At 41.7% G+C, this 20,360-nt stretch overlaps 1 protein-coding gene across 1 annotated transcript in view; it reads left to right on the top strand.

Annotated features, from left to right (window-relative positions):
* Positions 1-2,494: 2,494 nt before the first annotated feature.
* Positions 2,495-20,360, top strand: part of dhh (desert hedgehog signaling molecule) — a 109,596-nt gene continuing 91,730 nt past the window's right edge. Inside the window, exon 1 of the mRNA XM_068024430.1 lies at positions 2,495-2,899. Coding sequence (XP_067880531.1) covers positions 2,591-2,899 — 309 coding nt within the window. The 5' untranslated portion in view covers positions 2,495-2,590. The remainder of the gene's footprint in view (positions 2,900-20,360) is intronic.

Here is a 20,360-nt window from a genome sequence, read left to right as displayed (position 1 = left end):
GTTTTACACCAAAACTATTTTTGCAAACAGATGTGTAGGCTTGATTATAAGTATTTCCATTATATCTCCTGTCGAAGCTGAAAAAAAGAAATGCGAGAAGCTGCTTTACAATAAGCTTTACAATAAGCTTTGGTGTTAATCTCAATCTGTGTCCCTTTTGATAAATGTTATCACTTTTTCATGGATTTTTGTTAAATGCTTAAGATCAAGTGAATAATACCAGAAATACTGTCACAGTATACACAGTGAAAGAAAGGTTCCTTGACAGGGTACAGTACCAATCCTTAGCCTGAATAATGAAAGAAGGCTTAAATTTGATGTGAATCTCTTTTAGACCAATTATCTAAACTCAGCCTGACAGGTGGTTCTCTAAAAACAGGCTTCATTGTAAAGGTGAGTTTTGGCTAAGTGTATACAATTTTGACAAAAATGGAGGTTTGAAGGGGGATTTCACAACTCCTGTAGACTGGGGCATACAGGTAGAATTGGGTTTACAGCACAGAGAGATGAAAAAAGGTGCAGGAAACTGTAGATTATGTCTAAAGAATACACAGAGTTTACAGATTTACACACTTACACAAATAAGTCGTGTACAGAAAGGTACAGCGATATTACACACATACAGTATGTTAAGTACAAGAGCCAGTAAGTTAGAAATACAGTATGGGTGTTGAGTTATACAGTGCCTTTCACAACATTGCAAAGCACTTCACAGCAAATTAAGTAGTTTTGAAGTTTCCTCACTGTTGTAATATAGGAAAATATGGCAGCCAATTACACAGCAATGTTCCTTAAATAGGAATGAGATAAATGACAGATACTCTTGCTTTTTTTTGTGGTGTTGGCTGAGGGATAAATGTTGGCCAGGGCATCAGGAGAACTCCCTTGGTCTTCAAAATAGTCTCATGGGATCTTTTACATCCACCTGAAAGGGCAGATGGGGCATCAACTTAACCTCTCATCTGAAAGACTGCACCTCTGATAGTGCAGCACTCCCTCAACACTGCATCGAAGTGTCAGCCTGGATTATGTGCTAAACTCTTAGACTGGAGTTTAGACACATGACCTTCTGACTGAGAGACAATAGTGGTCCCACTGAGCCATGGTTGTCACCTAGAGTTCTACAATGTAGATGGTACAGGATATGTTAGATATACAATACATTCATGTTGTCAAACTATAGCTTAGATATATAACAAATGGAACTACCTATAATATGTATCTTTCCAGTCATCTGAGCGCATTGGGGATGTACCCAATGTATCTGCTTATGTCGTATAGATGTTCGCTTTTATTGTGATTGACCAAGCAATCCATCCATCACACCTTTATTTCGGATTGGACTCAGATGGTCTTTGTAGACAGGTGTACGTCTCTGAGCCATTGCTGTGATTGTTCACTTCGTGCACTACTGCGACACTTGTTAAGTAGCCATATTGTAGTGTTGGAGAGGCTTGAGTAGATATACAAACAAAATAAAATAAAAGGAGCCTAGAAATACACAGCAGGTCAGTCCAGCGCTGTGGGGAGGTTTCGGGTGTCACTTTCGGCTGCATCTCCCCACTCCACTACTACCACCTAACAGTAAATATGATCCATATATACCTGCGCAACTACGAACTGGTATAAACTTCAAACATAAGCAAGTTGCGTTAATTATGAAAAGCACCCCCATTTGGGCTGCTGGTCCAGAATGACCAACCGAACATCAGTCAATTGACGCAGATATGAAAACGCACGGGGAGAATGGACCACTGCATCTATACTTGCACATCAGGGCAACGTGTTTACTGATGTGAATCAAGGAGAGGAATAGAGAGAATGGGACAATGTGATGAAATTAAGGGGAGACAATACTTTCAAAAAATATCCAATTCCCCTATGCTCCGGCAGATGTTTCGGTACATGGATACAAATGTTTCAGTAATGTTAGTGGGAGTTTCAGTAATAATTAGGCAGGGTTGCGAATATTTTTGTCCATTTGTGAATACAAGTGTAAAGAGTTCATCAGCTGTATTAATATCTCTCACAATTATTTCTGCATAGTTGACACGGGATTTTACACGTAGGCCAAAAAACACAATTTAAAATCACACATTCTGCCCCAAAACAGCTCCACAGAAAACAAAGATGGAATATATTCCCGATCAGTGGTACATACATTCTGATATGAAGTTGTTTTTCTTTGATCGGATTTTACTTTTGCCTAAAGTCTACCTATTCCAATTGTTTGTTTATAAATCAGCTGTAACTTGGGGATCGGGTCATTAAAAGGCACTTCTGATTCCCCATTCCCCTGGTTCTTGTTGAGTGTATTGTGTAGATCGAGGGGTTTGTAGGGACAGAGCTGTCAGTTATCCGGGAAGTGGGGGGCGAATCTTGGCTTCTACTTTCTGTCTGTCTCACACAAGGAGGTGACCAGGCGGGAACGCGCCGGATGAGGGACTGCCTCTCTTGGTGGCGCGTCGCTGCTTTATTTTTGTTCCATGGCTGTGCCAGAGAGGAGAGAGTGTCTATCTCCGGCAGTGTGCGCTAGTCCTCCGGGAGCAGCCGATTTCAAAGAGATCTGCAGCCGGCTAGAGGCGGGGAGATGCAGCCGGGCTCGGAATTAGCTCGCTTCGGTCTGCTTTGCTGCTGCTGTTGCTGTCTCCTTGTCCCGGTTCAGAGCTGTGGACCCGGCCGGGGTTACGGCAGGAGGAGACCGTCCAGAAAGCTCACCCCTCTTCTCTACAAGCAATTCATCCCCAATGTTGCCGAGAAGACCCTGGGGGCTAGCGGCAGATCCGAGGGCAAAATCAGCCGCAATTCCGAGAAATTCAAGGAGCTGACTCCCAACTACAACCCTGACATTATATTCAAAGACGAGGAGGACACCGGGGCTGATCGCCTCATGACACAGGTAAGAGGAATTCTGCCATTCAACCAGGGATCAGCGAGCACGAATTAAGGCACATCGGGTTTAATAGATTTCCCCCTCCTTTTTATTATTTATTGAGATTTAAGGGATAACTTAGATTATCAAGAGGGAAACAGAACCAAGAGCTGGGGTTCAATAGCCACATTCTTGTTTTTTTTATCCAGCCAGCGCCATTTAGATCGATACCATCGTGCGTTTAATTCATTATTTATTCCCTCCCTCCCCTTTCATAATTTTTGAAGCAATGCATTCTTTTTACTGGAGCAGAGAGACGGGGTTGGGGTGATTTGATCCTGCTTTTAAGAATGTTGCTCTTTGAAAGGTTAGTTGGCTTCTAAAAATTGCTCTTATTTGTTCTCCACGGGCCATTTAGAAGGCGTTCATTTGGCATTTAATTGAATGAATTATTCTGTCATTTGGGAGCCCCACATTTTGGAGCATGACTAGGAATTTCTAATTTTCCCCCCTTCTCCTCTGCAAGGTGTAACACTTTCGCATTCTGTCAGAACTGATCCCGCGTCATATTCAAGAACACTTTAGACAGTGCAAATGATTCCAAAATCAAATAATAAACATAATATGTTTTGATTGAAGCTAGAGGGTAGTGTTGAAAATGTATTATTTAACGAGAAATGCTGCGGGTTCCATCATCTCTTCCCAAGCTGGTGGGTTCTATATATAGACAATGACCATGGAACAAGCTGGAGTGTAGCTTTAGGACAAAACAAACACACAACACCCTGAAATGTATATGATGCAGAGTTTGATGTGGAAAGAAAGCTGCTGATCTTTACTGCCGCCTTTCTTTTCCTCTCACTCAATCACACACGTTCTCTCTCTCGCCCTCTCTTTGCCACATTTCTCTCTCCCTTGAGCTATTGCTGAGGTGACCTCTAGCCAGCCAGGACTGGCTGGGAGATGCTCAGGATTCGATATCATGGTAACTAGAGCCTGCATCCCGACGTTTTGGAGACTGTGTCGGGATCAGACAGTCCTGCATCCCGTTGCTATGGAGATGGGGGCCGGGATGAGGCCGCCTCAGGGCCCCTGGAGTGATCACGTCCTCTCCATCTCTCATATCTCACAGACACGCTCGCTGCTACACCACCCTCTCTCTTTCACTCTTGGACCATCACTCTCAGCCTCTGTCTCTCGCCAGTTGCTGCCTCGCACGGGATGAACGGATGAAGATCTCCAAAGGACTCGGATCTCGTGTATTGTGTGTGTATGTGTTGGGGAGGGGGATGCTGTGCAAGAGCTTTAACTGCTCGCTGGTTTCTGCTGACCTTTAGCTGCTCCGTTTTCGAGTCTCTACAGTGTTAAGATGGGCAGAGCGGCCGAAGGGAGAAAGAGGGGGAGGGGGAGTGTCCCTAAATTAGAAACACACGCTTAAAACAGGAGCGATGGCACCAGCCTCGAAATACCATTCCACGGCTGACACCTATAATGGTTTGGTTATCAGACTTATTAAAAATAAAAGGCAACTTCTCGTTTAGGACGAGCATGAATTGAAATGCTTTTGAATTTAGTAGTGCGGAGATGGGATTTCTGAGATACTGGGGTCTCTACACATTCAACCTTTGCCGCTTTCAACGCGAACTGGTGTTTTCTATTGTATGGATTTGTAAATATAAAATATTTGGAAAAGCCTTGCTGGTGATTGTTCTGTACCCACTCAGTGACACACAGAACTCTTTTCCTTGTAATAATTGGTCAAACGGGATTCTAATCAGTGTTTCAATTGTTCTTCCCCATTGCTCAGTTGGACAATTGCTCCACTCGGTGCACTGAGCGACTGTAGATTGAAGAGAGTTTCAGGCTCATTTCCTTGTTCATGTTGAATTAGTTAGAGTGCACAATTGGCCCCAGCATCCTCAGACCAAGGAGGACTGTGGTTGGGGGATATCAAACCGGGTTCTTGTTCCTTATCACTATCCTGAAACCCGTTGTTAGAATTGCCTGTGGGATGCCAATGGAGGAGACAGTGCTGGGCAAGCTGTGATGATTACATGAAGGAATAGCTCTGACACTCAACCTTATACGTGAAGGGTAGCCACTTGGGTGAAATATCAGAAAACATTTGGAATCGTATCCTAATGTGTTATTGGCTTTAGGAAGGATAAGGGAAGAAAATAGGAAGGGAAATAAATAAATGTTCTTTATTTCTACACCGTTTTAGGAAGCTTATAAATTTAAATTTAGCTCCATAGAAAAGCACATTCAGTTCAAATGAAGGTGACCCAATCTGACACAACCTCTGCTGTCTGTGGGGATGGCTCTCCCCTCCTAAGTCAGCCTTTACAGTTGGGGTATTAAATTACCCAGCCGTGAAGATGCTGATCTTTGCTTTCCAGCCGACATTACATGAGATTCTCATCTGCTATTTCTACAGCCTATGCAAACCTCTCTCTTAAACTAAGCGATGGGCAATTTACTGTGAACTCCAGTTGGATTAATTACCTCCACACTATTTACAAAATCAATTGCTTCAACTCGCAACAGGTTTTAATTGGCAGCACCTAATCAAAAACTTGATAGGTAGCATGTTTATGGATAGTTATTTTCTAACTCACGTCTTGGAACTAAGGGTAACAATGTTTCTAATTAAAAATGACAATAAAATGATGAAATTAATCTTTTAGGATCATCCCTAATATGATAATTTCCACTGCAAGTCAATTTTATTGCACAAGCAGGCAATCTTAACCCAATTTTGTGTCTTGATAAAAGTTTCCTCCTCCCCATGAGTTAAGTATTTGTAGCTGTCTGGATCAATCACGAGTAAACTCAATGCAACACAATCATTCCCTTTGAATGCTAAAGGACCATTATTTAATGATAAAATGCAAATTCACACTAATTTGTACCAGGATGCATATTCACTTTTTTTTCTGCTTCACCTAGTTTTCTCTCATCTCTCCATCTAGTCCAAAAGCAGTAACGTGTAGGGCTTTAGTGACTATTCTTCATGATTGAGCCTTGATAGTAAGTGTGACTGAGGGCTCGATCCTGGCCTTCCCCAGTGTCCACACATGCACCCCATGACAAGAGTTATTGGACCACAGTTACGGACATGACAGTTAGACCAGCTCCAATAGTTCAACCCACAAATATCTAATCTGGAACTGACCTGTGTCTATATCGTTAGATATCATAAAACACATTCTGTGTTCAAAATTATGACTGGTTTTGGCAAATGAGGAGAAAATCTTTCCATTAGCAGAAGGGTCAGTAACCAGAGGACACATATTTAAGGTAATTGGCAAAAGATTCAGAGGGGAGATGAGGAGAATTTCTTTTTTAAACAGCAATTTATGATGATCTGGAATGCACTGCCTGAAAATACAGTGGAAGCCGATTCAATCGTAACTTTCAAAAGGATATTAGATATATAATTGAAAAGGAAAAATCTGTAGGGCTATGGGGTAAGAGCAGGGGAGTGGGACTAATTCGATAGCTATTTCAAAGAGCTAGCACAGGTACGATGGGCCAAACAGCCTCCTTCTGGCCATGTGATTTTATGAACACATTGTGGAATCTGTAGAACTGACATTTACTATTTTTAAGCAATTTCTGTTTGCCAAAATACATGTAACATATTTATTTAAGCAGGTGCAGAGAATGAATCTGTCACTGTTGCAAATTAAGTGTAGCTATTAAGAGTGTATGAAATTGCAACCTCTCCAAATTTCACCTGATGTATGAACAAGCTTTGTTCAATGTAAAAAGGGCAACAAAAACAGACATGATCCTCCCAGAAAGGATGTTGTTTTAACTTTACTATTTCAAAGGGTTAATGATGGGTGAGACTTCCTTTTTAAACCCCAACACGAGTTCCACAATCAGGACTTTTCAGAAAATGTACAACATAACTATGTCACTCACTTAACTTGTGTTATTTATTTTCAGAAACCTGCCCTTTTGCTGTTTTCAGTTTCCTTGTACTGACTTCTTTTTTGAAAGTGGCTGCATAATGTAAAAATTATTCAATATTTAAATGTCGGGGAAATCGTTTAAATGTCAGTTTTTCACAATTGCCATTGTTCCATTTGCTAACCAGGGAAAGCAAAAGTGGTCAGCAAGTTGGGGGATACTGTAGTCTGTCGACTAGGAAAAAGATCTGACATGGAGCAGGGCCCTAGAGAACAATAAAGGAGGCAATAGGAAAAAAAGCTTTTATATATTTTTTAAAGGCCTTTGTGCATCTACTGTGGCTGTGAGAAGTTGTGTTAAGAAAGTATTACAAAGCAGAGTGATGAGGGGATGCAGAGGATTTAAATGTAGCACTGATTTTCTCTCTTTGCACTGGCCCTCCCTCTCTCCCTACGACACAAACACCAGTATCTTGCAAACTTTCAACTGAAAACACCTGAGAAAATGCAAACCAATGTATTTTTTAAAAATGAAAATGCTCCAATTCTTAAAACTTCTTATCTGCTTTAGGGAAGATGGTGGCATAGTGGTAATGTCACTGAACTAATATACAGGTGGACCAGGCTAGTGCCCTGGGGCCAGAGGTTCAAATCCCACCACAGTAGCTGGTGGAATTTAAATTTAATTAATTAATTAAACATCTGAAATTGAAAGCTAGTATCAGTAATGGTGCCATGAAACTATCATCAATTGTTGCAAAATCCCATCTGGTTCAATATTGTCCTTTAGGGAAGGAAATCTGCCGTCCTCACCTGGTATGGCCTACATGTGACTCCAGGCCTACAGCAACGTGGTTAACTCTAGCAAGCCACTCAGTTCAAGAGCAACTAGGGATGGGCAACAAATGCTGGCCTGCCAGCGACGCCCACATCCCATGAAAGAATAAGTACTATTACCGTACATTGTCAGACAATATTCATATTGTCTTATGGGCATATTATACATAATGTTGCTCACACTCTGTTAAGTACAGAGAGCAGATATAAAGTTCTGTAAATCAGGTCATTTTCAAATGGCTAAAGTTTTGTGAGAGGAGAAGAAGTTTAATTAATTTTTTTGTGTCTTTAGTTTTGTACCTGGCCACTTCTGCAAAAACATGACAAACATTCACAATGGTTTAGTTTTCTTGATAATAGTTAAATATAAAAGCCACAAAAATAAGGAAAATTTCCCAATTAACAGTAACTGTTGTGTTTCCTATATATACTGTCTAATTCTCTGTACCATCGACTCAATTACCTACTTTAATTGGGAAAGTAAATAGCTACAGTAAAGAAGGCAGCCCAAATCCCAGAGTACAATAGAGCAGCCCTAAGAGGGACAGTCTGACATTTGGGGATGAAATTTGTCTCGGGTGATAGCGCACCCACAATCCATTTTACATTCCGCCCAACTGAAATTAATGGAGAAGATGGCTATCACCCAAAACAAATTTCATCCCCATATTCCTCCCTCTCCTCTTAACCCACCTCTTTGTCCAAACTTTTGGTCATCCCTCCTAATAGCTCCTTCTTTGGCTGGACACATTTTTTTCTGATACCATCTCTGTAAAGTAGCTTGGGATTATTTTCTACATTAAAGGCACTAGGTAAAGGCAAGTTGTTATAATGATCAATGATCTATTTGTTGAGAACTTCACAAACCAGATATCAACATTTGAATTGCTTGTCAGGGTTAAAATGTGGAACTCGCTACCACAGGAAGTGGTTGAGGTAAATAGCTTTGATGCTTTCAAAAGGAAACTAGATGAGCTCGTGAGAGAGAAGGGAATAGAAAGATACATTGAGAGGCTGAGATGAGGTAGATGGAATGATTGGAGACTGATGTGGAGTATAAACACCAGCACACTGTGCTGTATATTCTATGTAATTCTTAGCAAGACCATTTCTTTCAGAAAGCTGATTTTTTTAAATTTGAAAAACTTAAGAAGCTTTTCTTCGTTCAAGTTTTGTTTAAAACCAGTTAAAATAACTCAAACTAATTTTAATTGGCCTGTTGTGCTGTTTGTCTAAATATATTGATTCAATCTATGATTCATCTAAGAGGTGCAGGGCATTTACTATTTTAACTTCCATTCAATTACAACTCACATTAGAATAACATTCATCAGAATATTTGAGTATATAAGTAAGGTAACTGTGGTGAAGATTAATTGTGGATAGTTTTATTCACCTCTATGGTGTGACAGAATGGACATTTTATTTTTTATTTTGCTTCTTCTTTTGCTTTTCAACAGGTTCTATTGTCAGGGAAAAACATGATATCAGCCATAATGATATAATTAATCAGGTACAAAACATGCAATGATTAGAAGACCAAAAGACAATGGCTGTACATGTATCAAACAGTGCTTTATTAAAGATTTGAACAGATGGTTCAGATGTGATTTCCATTGTGAGAAAATTACATAAAAGCTTAAAAACCACATCTTCTATAAATTTCATTAACACAATTAGGAAATTGATCATTATAAAACAGCTTACTTTTCTTGGGGGGGGGGGGGGGCGGAAGATGGCAAGGGTGTGTTTGGAAAAAGCAATACCCAAACTTCAAGATGACCCCCAAAAATACCATTATAAGATTTCCCTTGTTAACCATTGCTTTTTTGAGTGAGACTGCTAACTCATTGGCAACTTTGCATTGTCACCTCAACCCCAAGTACTGGACTGAGATTGGCCAAACCCATTTCACTTTGGGTTCTCAGGGTCAGACAGAAGAAATGTGCCTCTCCTCAGTTTGGTCTGGATTTGAACTCATGGATAAATGTTATGATCTAACACTATCAATGCAGAGCTTTGTGCAGGAGGTGTGCATATCGAGAACTTGGGCATGAAAATCAGCTTTCTGTCTGGGAATGCTAAATTGTAACATTTATCCCTTCGATCCCATATTTTCAGCCACTGTACCATCCAAGCTCGGTAAAGCAAGTTTAACAATCCTGATTCCTTCCTCGTGCCACCAACCCCCACACCCCCATGCATGGACTGTACAACATTCTATTGCTGTGTAGTGTAGTATTGTGCTATTGCCAAATAGGGATGTGCAATAATTACTTCTAATGCTTTCATTTGATAAGTCAAGCTGCACTGTCAGGAGTTAAATGTATTACAATGTGATTTAAGGTTTGGTACAGAAATGGTCATATGCGAGTGGGAATGATTTCAATTTGGATTAGGAGATCTGAGTTTAATGTAATCTATCATAAAAATAAAAACAGGATTTGTTCAAACTATAAAGGTTTTGTGTTGCACATGTGTAGTACAGGCAGGACTATCGGAGAAGTAAAAAGTAAATTTTGTAACACTGTAGTTGCCAACAAATTGTTTATAATGCCCTGGGCAATATCTATAGTTCTGCTGAAACAGCAGGTAGAGAGCTCAAGCCTTGGTTTCATAGCAGGAAACCATTCACAGCATTAACATCCAGCTTCACACATGGGACAGATCAGAGTGCTACCACGGGACTATGCTGCTGTTGTATTTTTCTTCATTACTTATTGTAAAACATGCATTTCCAGTTGGCTGTTTATCACTATATTTGATCACTTTACCAGAAAACTTTATGTTGACATCAGAATTACGGTATTTACTTAGTGAGAATTCCCATTGAAATATATTCTGTTAAATGAGAAGTCTCCTTATTGCTAAACTGAATCCAACTTTTGGTGATATTCAAGCAATGTTTGTATTAAAATGATGGTACAGATCAGTCATAAGTTCTGAAAAAGTGTCCGCCATCAAAAATATATTTACAGCGGGGCCCACCAAAGATTTGTTTTGACTTCGCAGTCAAGTGCTTGATGTTGCGTAAATTTTCTTTTTTCCTCTAATTATTTCCCTCTTTTGTGATTGACTTTTGTTCGGGCCGGTTCCATTGGTGTTGACTGCCCTCTGGTACCTTGATCAAGTGGCTATTGAGCTGAGACAGTGAGTATTGACACGTTACTTGAATTGTGCATGGTATAGCCAAGCCTGATTGTGTTCTCTCTCAATGGCCATACATTTATTTTTCCACAAAATATACTTTATTCATAACTTGTAAAAGTAACAGTTAAAATGTGACATTACATAAAGTGCAATACAGTTTAATTTCTTGCAATACAGTACATGGCACTCTGAGGTGCCTCACTACACTTACAATTACAAGTCATATTTACAATTACGTTTCATTTCCAAACTTCTGTGGTACATTACGGCCCAAAGGGTTTTACATAGTTCCAGCCCCTTGGTGTACTATGGCGGGAGGGCCCTAGACTGTGGCCTTTGCCAATTGAGCCTTTGCGGCGGCTGCCTCAAGCTTTAGTGCATCCCGCAGCATGTCGTCCTGCACCTTGGAATGTGCCAGTCTGCAACACTTGGTTGTGGACATTCCCTAGCACTGGAAGACCAGCAAGTCTTGGGCAGACCAAAGAGCATCTTTCACCGAGTTGATGTCCCTCCAGCGCCGTTGATGTTTTTCTCAGTGTGCGTCCCTGGGAACTGCAGTAGAGCACAGAGTGTCCTGCATTATGGAGCTGCTCAGTATGAACCTCAACATAAACCACTGCATCTCTTGCTAGACATTCTTTGCAAAGGCACATTCCAAAGGAGTGGCACAGTGGTTAGCACTGCAGCCTCACAGCTCCAGCGACCCGGGTTCAATTCTGGGTACTGCCTGTGTGGAGTTTGCAAGTTCTCCCTGTGTCTGCGTGGGTTTCCGCCGGGTGCTCCGGTTTCCTCCCACAAGCCAAAAGACTTGCAGGTTGGTAGGTAAATTGGCCATTATAAATTGCCCCTAGTATAGGTAGGTGGTAGGGAAATATAGGGACAGGTGGGGATGTGATAGGAATGTGGTATTAGTGTAGGATTAGTATAAATGGGTGGTTGATGGTCGGCACAGACTCGGTGGGCCGAAGGGCCTGTTTCAGTGCTGTATCTCTAAACAAAGCTAAACAAAAGGAGGTGGGTGACAGTCTCTTCTCCACCACAGCTGTCTTGAGGGCAGCATGCAGTGGGATTTAGACTCTGGGTGTGCATAAAGGCTCTGATGGGGAGGCCCCTTTTCACCACCAGCCAAGCTTGGTGCTTGTTTGAAAGTTCTGCTCATGAGCGTTCTGCCAAATGAGTTTTACAGCCTGCTTGGGGAACCATCCTTTTCTCACAGGGTCTTAAGGTCATTATGCGCAGGCCACTGTCTGATGGACTTGTGGTCAAAGGCGTTTTTCGGCACATACTTTTCCACGAGGGACAAGTGGTACAGCATGGTCCAACTCAATGGAGTGTTCCGTGGCAATAAGGCCAGACCCATCCTTCATAACACCGGGGACAAATAGAACCTCAGCGCATAGTGACACTTGGCGTTAGTGTATCGAGGGTCTATGTACAGCTTGGTGCAGCCACACACAAAGATGGCCATCAGGATGAGGGCGACATTGGGTACGGTTTTCCCCCCTTCATCTGGCGGTTGTACGTCATGTCCCTGTGGACATGGTCTTTTTTCAATCTGCAGATAAAGTGCAAGATGGTTTGGGTGGGGTATGGACCAGACCTGTACAACATACAGAAAGCCTAAGAGCACCTCGCACCTGATGACCAGTTTCTTAGACGCAATGGAGAGGGAGCGTCTCTCCCACAGGCCCAGTTTTGTTTGACTCTGGCTGTACGCTCCTCTCAGTTCTTGGCACACGCCTGGGCCCTCCGGGCCATATTTCCAGCACCTTCAGGTAGTTCCACCTGATGGTGAAGAGGACAAAGAATCGGATCGGCCCAGTTCCAAAAGAACATTGCCTTGCTCTTGCTATGATTTACTTTGGCTATCTAAGCCAGTTCGAACTGGTCGCAAATGTCCTTTAGAACATAAGAACATAAGAAATAGGAGCAGGAATAGGCCATTCAGCCCCTCAAGCCTGCCCCGCCATTCAATAAGATCATGGTTAATCTGTCCCAGACCTCAACTCGTCTTTCGTGCCAGCTCCCCATAGCCCTCAATTACCCGAGATTTCAAAAATTATCTATCTCCTTTTTAGATACTTTCAGCGATCTACCCTTCACAACTCTCTGGGGTAGAGAATTCCAGACATTCACTATCCTCAGAGAAGAAATTCCTTCACATCTCAGTTTTAAATGAGTGTCCCCTTATTCTGTAAATATGTCCCCTAGTTCGAGATTCCCCCACTAGTGGAAACATCTTCTCAACATCTACCCTGTCAAGCCCCCTTAAAATCTTGTACATTTCAATAAGATCACCCCTCATTCTTCTAAACCCCAATGAATAAAGGCCTAACCTGTTTAGCCGTTCTTGATAAGACAACCCCTTCATCCCAGGAATCAGCCTAGTGAACCTTTTCTGAACTGCCTCCAATGCCAGTATATCCTTTCTTAAATACGGGGACCAAAACTGTGCACAGTACTCCAGGTGCGGCCTCACCAACACCCTATGCAGTTGTAACAAGACTTCCCTATTTTTAAACTCCAACCCCCTAGCAATAAAGGCCAAAATTCCATTTGCCTTCTTAATTACTTGCTGCACCTGCACGCTAACTTTTTGTGTTTCATGCACAAGAACACCCAGATCCCTCTGTGCTGCACTTTTTTGAAGTCTCTCTCCATTTAAATAATAGTCTACCTTTTGATTTTTCCTACCAAAGTGCATAACCTCACACTTTCCTACATTAAACTCCATCTGCCAAGTTTTTGCCCACTCACTCAACCTATCTATATCCCCTTACAGTAAAGGCTGGCTCGGGTATAAAATTAAAACCCAACCCAGGCCTGACCCGACAACAGCCAACCCGAACCCGACCCAGGCCTGAGTCCTTCAATTTTTTTAAATGCCCGACCCGACCTGACCCGAACCCGACACATGTAGGGTTTGGTCGGGTAGCCAGGCTTTACTGCAGAGTGAGGAGTCCGGATGGCACGTTTCCCGCCTTGACGTCCTGAATGTTCATTTGAAGATTACTTCCCGGAGCAAGGCAGCACTGTCCATGTCCAGCCCGACCCGACCCCGAATGCTGGACCCGGAAGAGACACCCGACCCGACCCGACCCATGTCATCGGTTCGGGTCGGGTAGCCACGCTTTACCTTACAGATTCCTTATGTCCTCATCACAACATGCCCTCCCACCTATTTTTGTATCGTCAGCAAATTTGGATATATTACACTCTGCCCCCTCCTCCAAGTCATTAATATAGATAGTAAATAATTGAGGCCCTAGGACTGATCCTTGTGGCACTCCACTAGTTACATCTTTCCAAACTGAAAAAGACCCATTAATACTGAATTTGTCTTCTGTGTGTTAACCAATCCTCAATCCATGCTAATACATTACCCCCAATACCGTGAGCTCCTATCTTGTGCAATAATCTTTTATGTGGCACCTTATCGAATGCCTTCTGGAAATCCAAATACACTACATCTACCAGTTCCCCTTTATCAACTCTGCTTGTTAGATCCTCAAAGAACTCTAGCAAATTTGTCAAACATGATTTCCCTTTCACAAAACCACGTTGACTGTGTTTGATTGCATTAAGCTTTTCTAAATGTCCTGCTATTTCTTCGTTAATAATGGACTCTAGCATTTTCCCAACGACCAATGTTAGGCTGACTGGCCTATAGTTTCCTGCTTTTTGTCTCCCTCCCTTCTTGAACAGGGGCATCACATTAGCGGTTTCCAATCCGCTGAGATCCTCCCAGAATCCAGCGCGTTCTGGAATATTTCAACCAATACCTCCACTATCTCTGCAGCCACTTCCTTTAAAACCCTTGGATGCAGGTCATCAGGACCTCGCCACTTGTCTACCTTTAGTCCCATTAGTTTATTAAATACTTTGTCCCTTGTGATAGAGACTGTTACAAGATCTTTACTCCCATTAGCTCCTTGCTTATCTGATATCTGTGGGATGTTTATAGTGTCTTCCACCAGGAAGACCGATGCAAAATATTGGTTTAAATTATCTGCCATTTCCCTGTTCCCCGTTATCAATTCTCCAGTCGCATCCTCCAAGGGTCCCACGCTCACTTTAGCTACTCTCTTTCTTTCTATATACCCGTAGAAGCTCTTGCTGTTTGCTTTTATATTTCTTGCCAATTTACTTTCATAATCAATTTTCTCCCTCTTTATTAGCTTTTTAGTCATTCGCTGCTGGTTCCTAAAAAATTCCCAATCATCTGACCTACCACTAGTTTCTGCTGGTTTGTATGCCTTAGGTTTGATTGGATACTCTCCTTGACCATCTTTGTTAACCACGGGTGGTTCATTCTTCTCATCGAGTCCTTCTTTTTTAATGGGATAAATTTTTGCTGAGCATTATGAAATATCTGCTTAAATGTCTGCCACTGCTCATCCACTGACCTTCCCCTTAGTCTATTTTCCCAGCCCGCTTTAGACAACTCTTTCTTCATACCTCTGTAATTGCCCTTGTTTAAGTTGAGGAAACTGGTTTGAGACCCGAGTTGCTCACCCTCAAACTGAATTTGAAATTCTACCATGTTGTGATCGCTACCACCTAGAGGCTCCTTAACTACGATATCTCTTATTAATCCTACTTCATTACACATTACTAGATCTAAAATAGCCTGTTCCCTGGTAGGTTCTGCAACGTATTGCTCTAAGTAACAATCCCTGATGCACTCTACAAATTCGTCTTCCACGTTACCTCTGCCAATCTGATTTGTCCAGTCAATATGCAGATTAAAATCACCCATGACAATTGTAGCGCCCTTCTTACACACCTCCATTATTTCCTGATTTATACTTTGTCCTACAGTGAGGCTACTCTTCGGGGGCCTACAGCCGACTCCCACCCGTGACTTCTTCCCCTTGCTATTCCTTATTTCCACCCAAACTGATTCCACATCACAATCTATTGCACCTATATCACTACTCACCACTGCACTGATACCTTCCTTTATTAACAAAGCTGCCCCACGTCCTTTTCCCTTTTGCCTATTTTTCCGGAACGTCGAATACCCTTGAATATTGAGTTCCCAGTCTTGATCACCCTGCAATCACATCTCTGTAATAGCTATCAAGTCATATTCATTTATTTCTATTTGTGCCGTTAACTCATCTATCTTGTTACAAATGCTGCGTGCATTCAGATAAAGAACTTTAAGATTTGACTTTTTACCATTATTACTCATTCTGGTTCTAATTTCTCTTGCACTCTTCTGCTTATATTTTCTGCCCCTTCCTGTCACACTTTGATTACCTCTTCACTACCCTGCACCTCTGCTCTCTCGTTTCTTTTTGATTTATATAAACTTCCCTTCAATTGAACCCTCCCCTCCACTAATTAGTTTAAAGTCCTATCTACAACCATAGTTATACAATTTGCCAGGACACTGGTCCCAGCATGGTTCAAATGAAGCCCATCCCAATGGAACAACTCTCTCCTTCCCCAGTACTGGTGCCAGTGCCCCATGAATTGGAACCCATTTCTCCCACACCAATCTTTGAGCCACGCGTTTACCTCTCTAATCTTATTTACCCTAAACCAATTTGCATGTGGCTCAGGTAGTAATCCAGAGATTATTACCTTTGAGGTTCTGCTTTTTTAATTTAGTCCCTTGCTGCTCCTTTTTCCTAGTCCTACCTATGTCGTTGGTACCTACATGGACCACGACAACTGGATCCTTCCCCTCCCACTCAAAGCTCCTCTCCTGCCCAGAAGAGATGTCCTTAACCTTGGCACCAGGTAGGCAACACAGCCTTTGGGACTCCCTGTCTTTGCTGCAGAGAACAGTATCTATTTCCCTAACTATGCTGTCCCCTATTACTACTACATTTCTCTTTTCTCCCCCCACTTGAATGGCACTCTGAATCACAGCGCTGTGGTCAGTTCACTCATCCTCCCTGCAGTCTGTGCCCTTGTCCACACCGGGAGCAAGAACCTCATACCTATTGGATAAGGGCACTGGCTGAGGCTCCTCCAAAGCTAAATTCTGGATCCTCATACCTGCCTCACTCGCAGCCACACCCTCCTGTCCCTGACCACGGTCCAAATTTGATGTAATTAATCTAAGGGGTGTGACTGTCTCCTGAAACACAGTGTCCAGGTAACTTTCCCCCTCCCTCAAGTGTCGTAGTGTCTGCAGCTTGGACTCCAGCTCATCAAATCTAAGCCGAAGAGCCACGAGCAGCTAACACTTGCTGCCGATGCGGCCACTGTGGATCGCACCGGTGTTCCCACATACTACAGCTGCAACACATCACCTGCCCAGCCATCTCTATTCTATTTAATTAATTAATTTGAATGTTAAATATTTGGATGTTTGATGCTATGTTTGATTTAAATTAAATTAAATTAAAAGTACCTGTTTAAACAATCAATTGTAATTAATACTTCTAGTCCTGCTGTGTGTTTATACTCTTATTATAACACTTACTGTTACACTACCACGATTGAAAAAAATCGTGTTTGCGGACTGACAGCGGATCCGAGCAGAAGATGGCGACTCATCCGTGGGCAGGGAGGCTTTGATCTGAGTGCCTCTGCTGTCTGGGATCGTCACCCATCTTATCTCAACGGCCATACATATGCATTTTCCAGTAGTGGTCACTACAAAGCTACCAGAGCGGGAAGTCTGACTGATTTTTCACTTACCCTAGTCCAGGATCACTGAGGTCAACAGTAGCAACCCACTGCCATTGCGACTTAGATCAGTTAACTCAGCACTGATCGAGGGGTGATCTTAGGGCTTTTCTGGTCTGTATGGCCCAGTTCCACATAAGGCATTGATTATATCATTGGAACCATCGGGGAAGCCCTAAGCAGCTAACTCTAAGCAGATTCCAATTGTAATACATCTCCTGATTGTAATACATCTATTGTAAAGAAAAAAATAGCGTGGAGCCTACTTCAAGATATTTCCATAAACCTAAGGTCAGCCAACACTTTGTTACCTGTATCCTATCCTGACCCATATCAAGTCCTTGCTGACCTTTGTGTTGGACTCCCAATGCATCCAGTTCAAAATTCTTCATAACATCGCCCCCTCCCTATCTCTGCAACCTATTCCAACCGTACAACTAGCCACTCCCCCTGCACCCCCAACCCACCATCTTGAACGTTTTGTTCCTCCAACTCTGGCCTTATGTGCATCCATCTCTTTTTGCCCCACCATTGGTGGCCATGCCTTCAGCCATCTAGGTCCCATGCTCAGGAATTCCTTCACTAAAACCCTCTGTCTCCCTCTACTCCTTTTAAGACCCTCCTCAAAACCCACTGAGCTTATGCTCACCCCTTCTATTATCTCCTTCTTTGCTCGACATCCATCTGATTACACCTCCTGAAGTGCGTTGGGACATTTTTCTACATTAAAGGCGCTATGTAAATGCAAGTTGTTGTTGAGAGGTGTTAGTGGGATATTCATAAACTTGAATAGTGTAAGGAAGCTTTGTATTTAACAGGGGTTAAATCACAACACAGCCTTAAGAAGGCTCATAAATACTTGTTGAAGCTGTCTCAGCTCTAGAGCAGAGTAATGTTATGTGATATTGTCCTGTTGGATGTCTTTCGAGTCCAGTGATGTGGGAAGTTGATGGATCAATGTGCTGCACTGTAGAGTGACAGGATGCAGGTTCACACTGAATATCCCCCACACAGTGAATTCCCCATCATAGCTGGGTTGCCAGGGGAAGTCAGTAAATGGAATAAAGCTTCTTGGGAAGGAAAACATTTTCTTTTAAAAACTCAAAGCTGTGTGCAACTCATCCTAAGCCTTTCTCAATGTTATGATTTCACTGGGTCTAGCATATTAATGTATAACATGTACACATGAAATTCCTTTGTCTACTGTTTTAGTAGAGATGATTTTAAATGGGTCAACCTATCTGATATAATAGTGAACAAAGGAATTTCATTTGAATGTATTAAGCCTTTGTGTGCTAGTATTTGCACAGTAATTTCAAGGTCATAGTCTTGAATGATAATCAAATAGATTTTAAGCACTTTTATCTTATGAATCAAATTTTGGGTGAGCAACATTCAAATGCCCTTTGTGCACCACTTTCCCTGGTTGATAGCCTGATTTAGCATCGCTCTCCCTGTAGGCCTGTTGAAGGATAATTTATAAAGAGGACACCACTCTTCCTAGGTATGCATGTGTGATCTCATCACAGTACACTGCACATAGCAAAAGCTTAAAATTATGAAACCTTAGTTTAAAATACTGTGGTGACAAAATATTCTTTTTAAGCTAAATTATTTTCTACATGCAAATGAAGTGATAAGATAATTCAATTTTGTATCTGTAATGGATAACAACTGATACAAATCTTTTTTTCCACTGCTTCCTTGAACATTGCAGTTATTGCACTACACAGAATGTAAAATATTTAAGGAGGTCAGTCCATAATTTTCAATTAACAAATGTAATCTGCTTTTACAGAAAGTAAAATGGAGCTAATGAGTCTTAGTTTTTGAATAGGTTAGAGCCAGAAATACTTATTTGAGGAGAAGATTGATGGTAAATTCTGATTTTATCAATAAGCATAATTTTTACTGATTCACCAGAAAGTTCATCAGTTGAAGGCAACTTCCAGTGTGTAAGATCATGCGGATAATGTGTGAAGATAGACATCAAAATCAGCACAAATCTTCCAACTTAAATGTCCAAGTTTGTTTGAGTAAAGACTTACACTGGACATTTTGAGTGAAGACAGGAATGCAGTATGTGGTTTAAAAGTGGCAGTTTCATCTTATAAATACAAAGTTTTTCATCAATGTCACATTTTTATTTGTGACATTTGCATTCACGAGAATAAAAGAACTGTCCCTGTCCTCTTTATGTTGTGAAGCAAATAGTCTGTTGTTTCTTTCAGACAACTTTTAAATTAGATGATAAATCAGTCAATGACCAGGTTATTGATAACACAGAATGGATTTTCTGGACTAGATCTCACTTTTATCATTTTTTTTTCTCATCAATTTGTCTCCACTGGTTTTTCATCTGGCCCATCACCCTCCATTGCCTTACATAAGTCACCATTATTCATATATCAGCCTTGACAATAAGCTTCAGCAGGCTATTTGATCACAGCTGAGCCCAATTCTGCCCTGAGTTTTCACTTTACGTCGTGAGTACAACAGAGTGCATCTCCAGATGTGATTCACGGCAGGCATGTTACTGTAGGAATAAGAAGTAAAGGAACCAAGTACCAACCATAGGGGAGTACCTGAACAATGGCCTTAAAGAGCCAAGCCACACTAAATACAGCTCTATCTTAGCAGCTAAACATCACAACCAGGCACTAGATTGCAGACTACATATCAGCCAATTATAATGATAATTGAATTTTATTGAATGCTTTGTCATGTGAAATATCTCAAAGTGCTTCACACAATCAAATAATTTTGAAGTGCTAGTGATTGTTGTTATGTAGGTAATGAAAACCTATTTCTGCAATGCAGTTGGAACATCAGAGATTGACTTCTTTATATTTGGGAGTGCATTGGACAGTGGGAGCAGCACACATCTGTCATCGACAGTACGCCCATAAGGTAAAAGTGCATTTTAAGTGGAATGA

Source organism: Heterodontus francisci, chromosome X (genome assembly GCF_036365525.1).
Source record: "Heterodontus francisci isolate sHetFra1 chromosome X, sHetFra1.hap1, whole genome shotgun sequence".
NCBI lineage: Eukaryota > Metazoa > Chordata > Chondrichthyes > Heterodontiformes > Heterodontidae > Heterodontus > Heterodontus francisci.
Note: the sequence above shows the minus strand (reverse complement) of the source record. Positions and strands in the feature narration are given on the sequence as shown.